Below are 16476 nucleotides of genomic sequence, written 5' to 3'. Positions count from 1 at the left end.
GAGTGGCGCTTTCAGCAACTTGGAGGCAGCCGGCCGGCAGCAGCCCAAATCAGTGGCTAGTGTTCTTTCACTCTAGGCTATATTTCTTAGTCTGTTCACAGAAGCCGTGAGCTCCTGGAAACTTGGGTGATGACAGTGGAGTTAGCCCAGATAGTGGAGTTAACCTCTGCTCGTTGTGGGGTTACTAAAACCACAAATAATGCTGGCTCTCAGAGCAGCAGGCACCCAAGGTTTGAGTCTGCTGACAGAGTTATTGGAGAATATTTCCATCATCTGTAGCTAAGAGCTGTCTTGGGGTCAATATTCAGAAACCTTTCTGAGGGTGGCAAAATGAAAGGAATAAGATAGGCAGTGAATCCCTTCATGGTGGAGGTCTCATAATCCCAAAGTGTCCCAAGCATAATCTGCTTCAGGGTGGAATTTATATCAAACAGCTCAAAAGACTTTAAAAAATTAGTTCAGAGAGTCCAGTTAATAGTGCTTTCATTAAAATACTTTGGTCAGCAAAGGGTTTTCAGTTTTAACATTTATATAACCTAACAGTGTTGACGAATGCCACGAGCTTTAAGGGTCTTTTAGTGGTTCTGTTTTCTCTGGACTTTATAATTTAAACCTAAACATTAATTCTGGGTGGAACTTGGCATAATGTCTTCTTGCCTTGGAGGAAATTTTTGTTGTACAATAAAAAAGTATTTTTTTCATACAGTCACCTTCTCCATGCCTCCCCTCCTCCAAGTAAATAGCAGTTAAATAGTCAAGGTTTTAAAAGGGCTTATTTAATTAAAAAAAAGGAGTGACTATTTTAGCTGAAATTAACAATTTTCCATTAGTTCACATTGCAACCTAGTGCTTTTGATATTAACAAGAGTGATCTGTGAGGCTGATAATGCAATGAAATTATTTTTCCTCTCTCTGACTTTGTCATATACTAAAGTCACGTGGTAAAATTTTTAATATAATTATATTTGATGACTCTCAAAACTTGTAAATCAGTTATTTGTCTTCTATATCGGAAGCTGAGAAACATATTTTTTTTTACGTCATCTGAAATTATAACATTGACTAGAAGGAAAAAAGTTGGAATCTCACTTTTAAGTAATGAAGTGACAGTGTTTCCCAGTATTGTTTTAGAAAACATGCTTAAACTAGGATTCTTAAAATTATCTTTTCTATATATCAGTAGTATGCTCAAGTTAAATTATTATAGGAATCTGATTATAAGGTTATTGTGAAATTAAGAAACAAGTGAGGAAACCAGGCAATGATAAACTGTCATCATTTGATAACCAATAATCAAAAGGTGTTGAGGATGCCAGTGAAGGTATGTGATGGAAAACCGTCTGTGTAGGCTGGGCCTAAGCTGGGGCGCTCCTGAAGCTTTGCTTAGCTTTCAGCTACCACACTCCATCCAGACAAGACTTTGTCCTGTAGATCTGGCAGATGTGGTTTTAGAAGACCAAACACCCTTTATTATTACTGACGGTGTATAAGAGGAGCAAATTGTTCTCCGAAAGGGAAGTTATTACATATTTAAGACCCAAGTAAATGCACTTTACAAGGGTAAATAAGGTGATCCTAATTTTTTTTTCCTTTTCAAATGAATCTCCAGGTAACATTCAGGGAAACTAACTCTATTTACAGGCTGATTCATATAGTAAGTTTGAGCCTCAAGCACATTTTTACTGCTAACTTATAAATCTCCCCAAACTGGAGTTTACCACCAAAAGCCTGCCAGTGCTGTCACAAATGGTCATTAGTTCCCAAGAGAGCTTAAGGAGAAGAGAGCTGTAGAAAAACGCTGTGACTTTAGTAAGAATTTTGTTGTATGTGTATTTCTTCGCCACCATGGCAAAACTGTCTGGGGACCCACCTGCACGTTCAGGGTTGATACCATACATTCTCCCGTGGAAATGTATAGAATTCCAATTAGCACAGGGTCAGAGTACAAATGTCCCTCTTTTCACACTGTTCCAAGGGGCTAGTGGAAAACAAGCTGCAAAGTAATTCCCTTGGCCCCCCAATAAAAAGATTTATAGCAAAATAATTCTCAGCTTCATAATGGGACTGTTGTAGGTTTGTGTTTGATATTTATAAGACTGAAATACAGTCCATGTACCCAAACTAAGCATTTATTGTAAACAAGTTAACTGCCAAGAGCTTATATTATGTCAAACATAATTATATTGAAGATTGATGTGTAGCTTGAAAGCAAGTTTGAGGGAGACAGTTCTTTCTAACCCAGGAACGCTTCTGAGATACAGCTCCTTTCTTCCTTTACTGTGACTCTACGCAGTTGACTTGCTTACAGCCAGCCTCGCGTGCATGTAATAAACACAGGCTTGCTCTCTGAAAACGTATCTGTTTGTCCTACTTCTGTTACCAAGATAAAGAAATGAACTTACATTTATGGAAGCTGTGAGGTATCATTTCTTTATCAGCTTTACCTAGATCTGGGCTGAGATGGTGCTAAGATAAAAGAGCCTCTCTCACCCCAGGCAGGCTAGTATTCTTCCTTGGCCACACCACACCTCAAGTTCACACACAAACCTGTGTCACACCCCAAGAGGAACCCCTTTCTCCTTTAATGCAGAGTTTGAAAAAGAGTCTTTGAGCTGTCTTTCTGTTACTTTGTGTTGAGCTTGTGAGAACAGACCTATTTTGAAGCTGTTGCCTTTTAGGGGAGGGGGAGAAATTACATTAATGTGCTTTATTTTGTGACTTAGAAATTATTATGGAATTAAAGAATTTATGAATCCAGGGACTCTAAGGGGAGTGAAATCTTTTTGAAATTGAGATGTTTTATATCTGGGATTGTCCCAAATTTAAAATGGTGTGGTAATTTTCCAGTTTTTTTTTTCCTTCACTTTAGGGATGATAGAAACTTACTACTATTATTAGTATTTTAGTATTTAGATTTTTTACTTTTTTTTCCAGGAGACAGATCACTTTGGGCTTTGGTGATACTTCTTAAGGTTAGTTAAAAGTGGAATAGCACTTCTCCTTTGGCTGGGTATCCTTTGGGTAATGTTAAGGATGAATAGAAGATTTTCACTGGATTTATATGTAGTGGCTTAAGTGGTCTCTTAGGTTTTTTTATACTAAATTTAGTATTTTCTTTTAGAAATTATGTAAATTATAAAGTGGATGTCTAAAAATAAAAAATACACTAGCTTTGTCTGTTCTGTTTTTCATCTTTTAAGTAACTACTATAAATTACACAAATACACGGGTACTTAAAATATCTTGTCTGGGGAGTAGCCCAGTGGTGGGGACCCAAGTCCCCAGTCTGTGAGCTGGGTTTTATTACCTTCGTCTCAGTCACAATAATAATGTCCTGTGTATTGCAGTCCAGAGATCGCAGTGTGCCCCCTTAGGGGCTGCAGGGCACACACCATGATTTGGACTTCCTTGCTCTCTCCTCCTGTCCTTGTCTCTTTCTCCTCCCACTGTTAGCCCTTTCAAGACCTTGGTTGCTGTTAACATCTCGATGGAAGCATTTGTTGGGTCCAGGAAGGAGAGTGGCTTCCAGAGGCGGGGCAGGGAGGGTGATGGCCACCTGCCTAAGCCCGGCTTTGTGAAATCTGCATTCATCTCACAGGGACGGTTTTTACATGTCCACTGAATGTTTATACACGTTTTGCTGTTTGAACCTTAAATATAGACAGTAAGGTTTCCTTTTGTACGGGAGAATGCCTTTTATTTTCCACTGTAAAAAACTTTACTTTTTCAGGGTTTTATTTGATAAAAAAATCTCTCCACTCTAGTATGATTTCCTTTGGGACTTTGCACCAGTGTTTGATCTCAATTTTTAATAATTTTGGTGAGTTAAACTCCCCGAAGAAAACATGCTTGCGCTACGAAATATTCCCAATAGAAATCTGGGTAGTCTTGTCTTATTGAGAGCCGAGTGCTTGATTCCTTTATTAATTCCTTGCTAGAGAACCTCGGTACAGTCAACCTTTCTTTAACACTGCACTCGAGAAATTAATCAAGGGTTTTCAAAATGTAATTGTTAAAGTAGATAAAATAACATTTAGGTGGAGCTCAAAACCTGAGATGATGAAGCAAATGTTTGTATAAAGACAATTTTATTGACTATCTTTTGCCTTATGGGACTCTGAGTTGTAAATTGCTTTTCCAGAGAGCATGATAAGAAGGAGGGAAGTGGCAAATGCATCTTCACTTAAATATTATTTTAAAAAAATTATCCTCTGAGAAACCTCCAGAATAATAATTTCCATAACAGAGGACAGAAATCCTGACATTAATGAATTGTGGTGTAGATCATTTAACATACCATTGAGTCTCAAACTTATCAGTGTATGCATTTGGAACCCACTGTGAAAAGAACCTCAGAAATTTAGTCTTGATCTCTTTTGTAATACACAAACTTGCATGTTCCACTTTTTTCCTTTTTAAAATATTTTTTTAAAAAAATCTGGGAGCAGTGAACAGTTTGTCTTTCTCTGGTTATTGCATCTAGAGAAGATGTTGAAGTCCTTCAAGGTCAGACTTGGCCAGGGCTGCAGATAAGACACCCCCCCGCCCCGACCCCCAGGATTCCAGGGTGTGTATAGGCACAGGGCATAGGGTTGTGAGCCACTTGAGTTGTGCACCGATGGACTGCAATGCCCTCCTGGGGGTGAGGCAACAGTTTCTGTCAACAGTGGTCGTGTACAGCCCTGTGGTCTGATGCATACCCCGCTCCCCCCTCCAGGGAACATGAAGCGAGCTCCTGAATCCACTGGTGTGGATCATTTCTTGGAAAGATTTCCTTATCTGCTGAGGGTGAATGCAATGCAGTAGGGCCAAAGTGATGTGGACAAGCTCAGCCACTGGGAAGTCATGGGAAAAAGCCAGATCCAGCACTGCCTGTTAATTGCGGTTATTAATGTCTACCTGGAATCAGCGTTTTGTTAAACTGAGCCAGCGTTTATTTGGGGCCTGCTAAAGTCAGGCTCTGGGGTAGAAAGGTGAGTGCGGGACTGAAGGCAAGTTACCTAAGCCCAACCTATGCTGGAGGAGAAAAGGCGGCCCTCTCATCCACTAACTGGGCATTTCTGAGGTCAGGGAATTTAGCTCCTTGCATCCGGCTTGCATCGGTTCCCAGGTGTAGCTCAGGCACACACTGTGCCTCCTGTGAGCCTGTGAAATCCTGCTTTGCAAATTGCCAGGCCAGCTTGATCCTGCCACCACGTTTCTGTATCCAGAGACCTGGAGTTGATCCTTCAGCCTTCAGAGCTGACCTCAGGTTGAATTGGGATCTCTCAGTTTGGGGACAGGCCTGGAATCACAGTCGTGGAGCACCGGATCTCTCCTCCTAGGCACTTCAGCCTCAGTTTGAGCCTTTGGGGTTGTAAGTGAGAAGAGGACCAGCGTTCACCCCGCCAGCTCTACCTTTGGTCTCTTTTTCTTCTTATCTTCCAAAGTTTAGATCTACCTCGGGGTTCTGCAAAGTAGATTCTGGTTTTATTAGAGGGAGCTGTGAGAGTAAAATATTTCTCAATAATCTTATCTGCTTAGCACCCCACCTCCCCACAAGGGTAGAGGCATCAAGTAGCTTTATTATTGAAACCTTAGTTGGAGGTCTAATTTTGAGATACAAGCAACTGGGTCATGGCTGAACATGAAGTTGAATTTCTCCACATATGTCTCTGTTTGTCCCTTAGGGTGACTATTAAGCAGATTTTGCTTTCTCCATAATTTAGTATTGACTGTATTTCTCCCCCTGTGCATGACCCAGGTCTTCAGCTGTCCCACCTCTATCTGGGCTCCCCCTTCCTCCTTAGTAAGAGTTAAAAACAAAACTCCAACAAAAACAAATGCATTAATCCTTCAGAGAACCTGTAGGTCACAAACAAAGGATGCAGAGGAACTTGGGAAAGTTCAGCAGTTTAGGGGAGCCTAGAGGAGCTTTGGCCCACCTGTGGGTGCTCCCTTGCCTCCTCCCCCCTCCAGTTTTTGCTCTCCTGGTTCTAAGACTGGTTATAAAATGTCTTTATTTCATTACCTGAAATTCTTTCCATTAGAAGTTAATGTGGGATACAATGTGTTTCTTTTTCAATGAAAATGTATCTAAGGAGACTAAGGCAGTATTACAGGGCAGGACAGCAAGGTTTATCACTTTTTTTAATCTCTTTGGAATTTTTGAGCTCAGCCCCTGGGGGGATGAATGGGTAGGGGTGTGGAGGGGTGGAATGTGGACCCTCTGGCTCCCCTAGCTCCGGAGGTTGGGTGCTTGGGAGAGGACACCAAGGGCAGACCAGAGGAGAGTAGGGTGGATACGTATGATCTGTTTTGAAATTTTGCCTGTGACCTCAGGGAGGAGGTGAGGGACACCGACCATATTTTTTCTTTCTGTTTTTGGTTGCAATTCTTGGTGCTCAGACCGCTTTTATTGTTGCTGGGTTGGAAGAAGTGCCTAGAGGCAAGTTATTTCTCTTGTTGTCTGTGTGAATGTGATTGAGTGTGTGTGTAAGGGGGGCGGGGAGAGAGAGAATGACTATGAGGTTATAATAGAAACTAAGTGGTTCTTTAGCTTTTTAGTAAATTTGCAATAAGAAATGGTAGTTGCTAGCCCTCGCTCCTTTATCTCCCAGTCCTCTGAAAGACCCTGTACTGTATACTCAGTTTACTTGGTGGCATTTGTTTGTGTTTCGGGGGTGCTATGATTTATTGATTGTGGTGGTTGCTGAGTGTGGTGCTTCCCTCCAGGTTCAGCTTTATACAAAGAACAGAGAAGAGCAGCTCGGTCTGCCCTGAAGCTTTTGTGATTTTCAGTTAGTCCCAGGACCTTCCTGGGTGATAGAGCCAGATGCACTGGCAGCCACGGGGGAAGGGAGAGGGCCATGTGGTTGCCTTCCTTCTTCAAACAGGTGGTTCCTGGCATGAGTCCTTTGAAAGACAGAAGGAGAAGGGCCAGCCTCCTCTCCTCTCAGACTGGCTCCTGTTGTTGAGGGGGCAGGTCCAAGAGTGAGGGTGGACCCAGGATTCGGAAGGGCTGGGCAGGAGGATGGAAACCATGCTCGCCCACGTGAGATAGAGTATAGCCCCTTTTTTGAGCCTGTCTTTGTCTGTGAGGAGCTGAAGGTTAAGGCCCGTGTTTGGTTTCCCCTCTGTGCCTAGCAGCACAGTGCCTCACACGTGGCGGGCCCTAAAAAGATGAATTCACTTATAAGCAATGCAGGTCACTGACTGGACACAAGAGGTGGTGAAGGGTCCTTTCCCAAAGGCCAGGCCTTCTGATTTCTTCGGGTGTGAGTTTGGGAGTATTATTTTTGACGCCCCATAAAAGCGGAATGCTTGGGTTGGCTAACCTGAACTCTCTTCTTTTGCCTCGTTTTTTTTTTTGAGGGGGGGTATGTTAATTATTTTCTCATAGTTTTAGTTTCCTCATTTAGTCTCCTCATTAAAGGAGAATTTGAATAACCCTCTGACAAGGTAAATGTGGGGAGATAATAAAGATACGATGGTGTGTTAGAGCACTTGATGGCAACTAAGAAGGTACTATGCCAATGACAAGTACTTTCGTGTCCCAACTTTTGTGGAAGGCATGGAATCCTGTCACTGAGACACGCTGCTGCTGGCCCTTCTTTTATCGTTGAGGATAGACACCCAGAGCTGTGAAGAGTACTTGTTCCTCAGGCGCCTTTCATGACTGTGTGGTGGTATTTCCAGAAAGCTGTAATTGCTCTTTAAAATGAAGGAAGGGGAATAAGCCTTTCCCTTATTAAAGAAGTTGGATTAATATAGTCAGGAATAGCCTACAGTTTGCTTGATGATGATGATGCAGAGAAGATATCATGCTAGATTTTGGAGTTTCACCAACAGTACACTTGTCCTCCAGATCCGGAACACAGAGGGAACACAATTGTCCCAGCGACCAGTTCCTGACGAATTTATCCTGTGTCGGAAAAACTGCTGCGCTTGTTGGTGTCTGGCGGACTGCTTAGAGCAGCCCTGTCTGATGGAGAAGACGGGTCACTTGCATGGTTTTAAATTAGTAGCTTTATTTAAAAACAGTTGTAGAAACAAGTGAAAATAATGTAATGTTTTATTTAACTCCATGTATTCTGAATATTATTTCTACATCAGTTAATTTAAAAAACATTCATGGTATATTTATTTCTTTTTTGGTATCAAATCATTGAAGTTGAGTATGTATTTTATACTTATAGCACATCTCAATTCAGGACTAGCCGTATTTCAGGTGCTCAATTGCCACATGTAGTTAGTGGCTGTTGTATTGGATAGGCTGTTTTAAGGTATGGTGCTTCTAACAACACTTTCACTGTTTCTACATGGGGCATATTGAATATTTTAGGCAGCTATTATTTGCATCTTATACAATCAAGCCACTCGGTGATTATTAGTAATATTTTCATTATGAAGAAATGCTTTTTACTAAGTATCATGAGCATTGATTATGGGACACAGGAAAAAAATTATTGGTCTCTTTTTTCCTCTATAAAATGGTATTAATACTGATTTTGAAAAAAGAAAAACAAAGAGGTTCCATTGTTCAAAGGCTCTCTGTCAGACAGCTTAACTGTGTTACACTGTTGGTCCTCACCACAACTCTGTGATGTCGATATTATTGTCTGCATTTTGCCCAGGAGGAATCTGTGCCTCAGGGAAGTCAGATAAACTGTCTGAGGTCCTTTCCTCTGGAGAGGAGTGACAGTGCCAGGATCTGATTCGAGAGGCGCCCGACTCCTGAGCGGAACTAGTTGCCCGCACTATACCCATCTCCCTGCCATGTCTGTTCTCAGGGCTGTGGTGGTGAAGATCAGGCTAACGCTTTGTAATTATGCAAACTGCAGACATAATGAATGTCACAATGGAAAGGACGATTTGGGCAGCGTAACTGATGACAGCTGGGTACGCATGTCGTGCTTCTCCTGCCTCTGCGACGGCAGAGCTCACCACTATCCCACTGTCGGGACAACCTGTAGTTTCTGCACACAGCGCTGCCTGTCTGTAGGATCAAACTGCCTGCTTACCGCCCGCACCTGTAAAAAGCTTAGTGAGGCTTTCGATGCAAAGTTCAAAGTTCTCTACTTGGTCATCTGGAAATGGGTCTGTGCTTCAATCAAAGAAAAATAATGCCATAAACCCTCGATGTAGGGCTAGAGCAAGAGTTTCTTTTTTATTTTTGATTTTTTTCTAAATTTTGTTGTAAATACCTTTTAGGATTACATTGCTCCTCTTTATTTGAACATACCTTTTAATTTTTCCCATTCTTTTTTTTTTTTTGCACTCCTTTCCAAACACTCTCCCTGTATTTTTATCCATTGTCACTTTTTTCTCTTTTCTTTTTTTTTCTCTTTGTGTCTGGAGAGAGTCAGAGGACCAAATGGATAAATATCTTTTTTTGGCATATTTCTACTCATCCTTTTATTGTTTCCTTCCCCAAGGATTTACTCTTCGCAGGGGCTTTGAGAACCTATACATTAATTTTCTTTTTTCTCACACTTGGCTTCAGTTGTACTGGTTTTCATTTCTTTTGTCATTGTCACTAGTAATTGAATCTATTTTTCTTGTCTTCCCTTTCTTTTGTAAAAGTAGAATTTCATTGTAGAAATTCATAATTGTTTAGATCAGTGAAATTCTAATAAGGAAGTTTATTTTTCTAGGGATTAAATAGAACCTGTTTATGATATTCTTTGATATACATATGGGCTTTTAGAACAAACCTATTATACTCTTCTGGTTAATATTGTTTTATTTTATACATTACCTCAAAGTCCTTGTGTTTTTGTTTCTAAAAATGTAGGTAATGCATATGAGGGATGAGTGTTTGCTTTTTGGCTGTAAGGAGTTATGGTTGTCATATCAGATAACAGTTGCTTCCTTCAGTCACTGAACTGAAAGGTTTAAAAAGGATTTCCATCATTGATACTTTCAAAGTATAAGGTCCTACACGGAGTAGACCCTTGTGCGTTAATGTTTTATTTCATATCAACCTCATTGAACTGTTAATATTATTTTTAAGAATTAATAGGGCCTTACGTTTTCTCAGTTGACCATACACTTGAGGAGGATTTATGGTTCCTAAGTAATGGAGGCGCGATAGCGTATGGAGCAACTGGACTCATTTAAGGGTCTTATCTTAACTCCCAGATGTGCGACACTCAGGTGTTGACATTAGGAACTGCACATGGATTCTCAGCATCGAAACTTATGTACACACAGGTATTAGCGGTAAAGTAGCTTATGGCACCACTGACTACATGACCCTGTGTGTGCATATATTTAAATCATTAAAAATAGAAATCCACCTGCTTCCTCGGACCAGGACTGTATAGCAGTATGGAAGAGTTAAAAGGTCTAAATGGGGGCTATTCCCTGCTGGTAAGGACTCTCAGGAATGGGTCCTATAAATGCCATTCCGCTTGCTCAGGAAGATTTTACAACATCTGCGGCCGCAGAGGGCAGGGGCCACAGCAGACTTGGTCTACTTGTACCCCTGGGGCCACAGGGATACCTGGCACACAGTAGGTGTTCAGGGAATGAAAAGTGGATAAATGGATGACCCCAGAGATAATTTTCAGGACATACAATTTTTATTATTCACTATATGTCTTACCTACATTTGGGAATAAACTGAACATAAGTAAATAAGCATTTGAGATGCTTCTCAGTACTGGTCACAATTAAAAATAATTTTTGTAAGGCACTATGTGGCCAGGATAAATTATATTCTTTGTCTAAAACAGTCTGATCCGTCCTTATTTCCTATTTTCCATAAATCTATAGCATAGATAGTATATTCGCTGGAAACAGTCATGCTGCTTTGTTGTTCTTAGGAATGAACACCAAGTCAGTGGCTCTCCCAGGAATGATATGGTGTGACTTGTTAGACTGTTGTGAGGCTTAATAATAATTACCATGGTCTTCAGTGATAACAGTTCTTAATGAGTATTATTATTGCTAATAATGATTATATTTAATAATTATACCCAATATTTATCATATTTAATAATAATAATTAGCACATGGGAACCAGTTGTACCATTGTATTATCTTCAGAACAAAAATCTAAATCTGTGACCTGGTAGTTTGCAGAGTCTCTGCTCCTACCCTCTTCTTTCCAGATCAGAGTGAGTCAGGAGGCTTCTGGGGTCCGGGCAGCAGGGAGGGGCTTCTGGATAACTCCTGTGCATTCTTTAAGTCATTTTACACAGAGGTGTTATATTCACTGTGAAGTGCCTTCACAATGACCAGTGGATCCCCCATCTCCCCCATGTCTCTGCCTGCCCATCCATCTTTCATAAGTTTTGATTTTTCCTGCACAAAGAGAAGACACAGAGCAGATCGTTATTCCGTAACCCACTAATTTGTGTGGCGTGCATAGGACAGAGTCCATGTTTGTTACATGTATGTTGGTAAAACTTTGATCTTCTTATGCCTGGCTATGTTTAGATTTAAATGTCTGTATGACTTTTAAAAAAAATAAAAAACAGTTTATAAAAATCTTTGGCAAATTAAACATTTTTTAGCTTTTCACACTTTGATACAAAGCAGAGAAATATTTCAGTGACAACAGATTTCAACAGATTTTCAACTAGACTAATTTGCTTTATTCTTTAGGGTAGTTTACTTCTTTTCTCTGGAAACACAAGAAGAGATAATCCCTCTCTAGTGGTAATGGGTATTAATGTATGAACTCATAATTTTTAAAAAGACAAAGCTTTGTATTTTGATGCATATTTTGACATAAGTTAAACATCAGTTAGGATTTTCATGAACAGGGTATTTCCAGGCTAATTGATAACATATTTATCAGGATTCAGAAAAATAACATATAGGAGAAACTTCTTTTAAATACCTGTTGATTTTTTTGTACATATTCATATAATAGCATAGGCCCTGAAGTCAAATGGGCCACCTTATTAGGTAATTTACAACATTTCCTGACAAAAGCAGATCTGATCTGAAAATATGAGCCCTGATTAAGAGTCAGTGATAAAACTGTAGACATGAATGAAGGGTGTGAGTGTCTAGAAGATCACCTTGACCTCACCTGTGTGCCACCTCTGAACTTAAGGCCCCTCAGTCAGGACACCTCTGATGGGTGCACTGTACTTTTTAATGACTAGAATCTGGGGGCTCTTGCCATGGCCTGGGGCAGTTCTGTTGCAGTCTGGTAGTAATAATGGAGGGGAAAAAAACCCACAGCTTTCCCATTAGGCCCATCTGACTAAGAGGCTTGTTTAATCTAAACTACTGTCGATCACAGATGAGTGACTTTTATAACTGTCTCTTCCCTTCCTATCATGGTGAATGAGATTTGCTTTGTAATGTTTGTGTTTTGCTTTTGAATCTTGTCTCTCCAGGTTTGATGATACCTGTCTTTTGTGTGGTGGAGCAGTTGGATGGCTCTCTCGAATACGACAACAGAGAAGAACATGCTGAGTTTGTCCTGGTTCGAAAAGATGTGCTTTTTAGCCAGCTGGTGGAGACTGCGCTCCTGGCCCTGGGGTACTCCCACAGCTCTGCGGCTCAGGCACAAGGTATTAATGCCTCTCTCCTCTCCTCCTCATGCCTTTTGTCTGTCATGATTTGGGGAAGAATGTGTTCCCCGAAATAATTCTCCAAACAGGGGTTGGAGGAAAATGGTCAAATTTAGCATCTTTTCCAAACAGTGAATGGCAGGCAGAATGTTTTTTGCAGTCACGTTTTCTGGTTGCTGTAGGAGGTATTTGACCAGCACCTCTAGAGTGACCAAAATCCTCTTGTATTTCAAAGTGGTCACCACAGGGCTTTTTGTTTGTTTGTTTGTTTTGCATTGATAACTCTATTATTTTCTCTTGAGTTTCCATATTGGTATTTTTTGACCCAGTGCTGAGATGTTTGATTCTTATCAAACTTTAATAGATGATTTGTAAGCATTCAGTTTTTAAAATGTATTTACCACAGCATTTGCACTTTATAATCAGCTTTTCATTAAATAGAAAAAAATGGATGCATCTCACTGTACTTTTACATATTTGAAAACTCTCTTTATTTTGATGTAGTCCTATTCATTTAAAAAAATCTCAGTATCTTTGTGATTAATTCCTCTTACCTATTTAATAAAATATTAAAATTGCATCATTATTTCAGCATTTATTGTACAGCACTGGGGAGCTCATTGTGAGCTTGTGTTGCTGCATTCTGAAGCATAGCCCATTGTTCTTTCTGCCAAAGAATTGACAAAGCAAATAACAACAAAAATGCCCCCAAACCTTGAAAAATGGAAAATCTTTTTGACCCAATGGAATGATTATTCTTGTTTTTCAGCTGAATTGATTGAATTGTATAGTTTATGATAATAGTTTATGAGGAGAGAAACATGTGACTTCCAGGTTTTGTTTTATATATTCATTGCCTATGTATGTTCCTATAAATTACCACCTTAACATTTGTGTATGGGCCAAGGATCTTTGCTACTTTTTAAACGAGTTCTTCTTTATATAATTCCTAAGAGCTATTAGTCAGAGAGTCTATTTATTTAGATAAGGAAACTCTGAGAGATTAAGGCATTTATGCAAAGTTACAAATATGGTGACCAAAGACATAGGATTTAAATGATCAAGCTCTCGTCTCTGGTTCTGTAAGCAGATCATTACTTTAAAAAAATGCTGTAATTTGAATGCTGTATTCAAATTATATCTTAGTTCTTCAAAGATAGCAATCCATCAGAAACTGAGGGGTCCAGAATGTTTTCCCAAGCCAGGCAGTGCCCCAAAGATGACTGTGAGTACAAGTATATTCTGGAGCGCTTGGCCTATCTGGTGCCGCAGTACAGCTGAATTGTAGAGTCTGCTGCTTTGAAAGCAGTGTAATAAAGGATGATTCATTTTCTTTCTCTGAGGACTTTTCTTCTTGTGAGAGGGATTTAAGATCTGATCTTGAGCAAATTGCATACTGGCACCATTGCTTTTATTTCATGCTATCTGCCTAAATGAAATAAAAGAATACCCCCTTTCCCCCATAAACTTTTCATGCCATTTTAGGGATATTTTTCTCTGAATGTAAAGGTCATTGTATCCCACTGCTTGCATCCTGGTGTGCCAGCTTCCTGTTTGACAGGGCTATCCATCTCAGTTAGCACGGCTGCTCAACGCGCCGTGAGCTCACATGTGGAGCACAGAGCACTAAGTGGCCAAGATTTGATTCTTGGCACAGGCTCAGGGAAGGGGCGCTCAGGAAATTTGCACTAGGGAGCCACACTGTTCCATTCAGTGATATGAACCGAGAGTTCTGCACACCCAGGTGAGATGCACTAGCAAGAAATATCATCTACAGTGGAGGATTAAACAGCAGAGAAGTCAAAAGCGAGTATTTGCTTTCCCAAAGTTTTTGAAAACCATGGTTAAAAAATACTATTACACTTTTAAGCAAGTTGAATCAACATTCTGAAGGAACTCCTAGATCACAGATATGCTTTATTTTGTAGGTAAGCAAAGGTTTTATCACTAGGTCCTATACTGTCATCTCACAGAGGGAAACAAAAATCAAAGTTTGTTTATTTTGTTTTAAAGTAAGCTACCAATCTCTGATTTGGGTAAATAGAAAAACTTAAAACTGTATACTTTAAGATGAAAATATTAGATCTTTCTTGTCATTTAGATCATCAAATGTGTACAGTTTGTTGCATGTTTGTTGTAGAACAAACAGAATGCGTGATAAGACAGGTGGTGGTCCATGTGCTGGACAAACAGCAGAGTGGGGAACAGCTAGAAAAGGCAGGAGAACAAAATACGACTGCATGGGCAAGGCCTGAGGTTTCACGTCTCTAGTTTCCTGTTTTGATTTGTGTTGGTTTTGTTTGTTGGTGTTCAGGTCATTTTCCAGAGGTGGGGAAGTCACTGGCAAATCCGTTTGCAGTATAGATACTGAGTATACCTGAGCCACTTGTTCCTGTGCTGGAAAAGTTGGGCAAAGCCAAGCTGTAAGGATAGCAGATTGTTTGAGCCTATTTTAAAAATTGAGGCTCTTGAAACATGATTTTTCATTTTGACCAGAAAAGAGTTTCATATAATTGAACCAGAATAGTATTCAGATTGCATTTAAAAAAGAAGATATGTTTGCAGTGTCATTATTTTGGAGTGATACTCCTTGGACTTCTTGGACCCATGTTCTTGTGAATGTGGGAGAGTCAGTTTCTTTTCTGAGAGGGCTTTCTCTCCAGGCGAGCTGTGTAGAGGTTAATAAAGGATATTTGCTTCTAAAGGATGTTAGAAGTTCCACTAAAGTGGAATTCAGGGATTTCCAACTCCTACCCCTACCCTCTTTTTTAATAGAAACCTTCTTTATTTCAAATCAGATATTGGGACCCAAGAGAGATAAAAGCAGGAGATAGTATAATAAATCCTGGGCACTGTGCTTCTAACTTACCCAAACCCTGCATTTCCCAGCATGTATACCATTAACTCTGTGATTCTCAAGGATATAAGATGCAGAATTCATCTGATCTGCTGCTTGGCATATGCAAAAAGCTGAAAGATGGCGGGCTCTTTGCTTTTTCCAGAACAGGTAGGCTAAGGCATCATGAACAGCAATTACATTTTACATTATACAGTAGACTATGGGCCCATGTCGCTGAATCAGAAGTCTTCTAGTCTCTTGAAAGAGGCACATAGAAACTCCCTTCCCAACTTAGAGTCATCAGTTTCTTTATTTTTCTTACTTCTCTTTTCATTCTTTCAGTTCTGCTCAATAAGGCTTTTGGTAACAGCCATGGATTTCTCTACATTGTTCAGAGAGTTTTTTATCCTACCAATTTAAGTAGCTTTTAGTACTTGCCGGTGTGGATGGGAAATGCATTTAATATAATGGTATGTCAATCAAGCAGAGTGCCCTATACAGTCTTAGTTATATAAAATTTCACATGTATGCATAGAAAAAAAAGACAGGAAATATGTCAACAGGGTGTGGGGAGATTAAGTGGGATTTTCTCCTCTTTATAATCAGTAAACAACATATAAGTATGAAATTGTACTTCCATGAATTCTTCTCTTAAAAAACAGGAAGTTATTTCTACCTTATTCCCCAAGTTTGGCGATCAGTTTACTTTGTCCCTAGTTAATCTGTAAATGTGAAAACTTACACATGGTACAGAGGCATTTCTGTTGTTTTTTTCAGTTTAAGATTTTAAAAAAAGAGTCAAGAGGTCATTAATAAGCCCCTATGATGTAAAACCAAGGGATTTCTTAGATTCTTATTAGTAGTGCTAAGTAACATTAATTGAGCAATTACTGTCTGTCAGGCACTATTCTAAAGATTTGCAATTACTGAGTCACTTAATTCTCACAACAGCTCTTTGAAGTAGATGTGTGTCTCCCACTCCATAGATGAGGAAACTGAGGCAAATAAAGAGGGGAAGTAGCTTTCCCAGTGGTATAGGGCTAGTGGGTGGAAGAGCTGAACCCAGTGATGCTCTTCCAGAGCCCAGGTTTTTAGCCACAGGGCTGTCCTGTGGCAGACCTG

At 39.9% G+C, this 16476-nt stretch overlaps 1 protein-coding gene across 7 annotated transcripts in view; it reads left to right on the top strand.

Annotated features, from left to right (window-relative positions):
* Positions 1–16476, top strand: part of SATB2 (SATB homeobox 2) — a 190288-nt gene that overhangs the window by 24184 nt on the left and 149628 nt on the right. For all 7 annotated transcript variants that reach the window (XM_045847651.1, XM_045847653.1, XM_045847652.1 and 4 more), the window contains one exon: positions 12339–12515. In XM_045847651.1, coding sequence (XP_045703607.1) covers positions 12339–12515 — 177 coding nt within the window. The remainder of the gene's footprint in view (positions 1–12338; positions 12516–16476) is intronic.

The sequence above is a fragment of the Phyllostomus hastatus genome, unplaced genomic scaffold (assembly GCF_019186645.2).
Source record: "Phyllostomus hastatus isolate PE091 unplaced genomic scaffold, TTU_PhHast_1.1 phas_contig_57, whole genome shotgun sequence".
In the NCBI taxonomy this organism is placed as follows: domain Eukaryota; kingdom Metazoa; phylum Chordata; class Mammalia; order Chiroptera; family Phyllostomidae; genus Phyllostomus; species Phyllostomus hastatus.
This window is presented reverse-complemented; position numbering and strand designations above follow the sequence as displayed.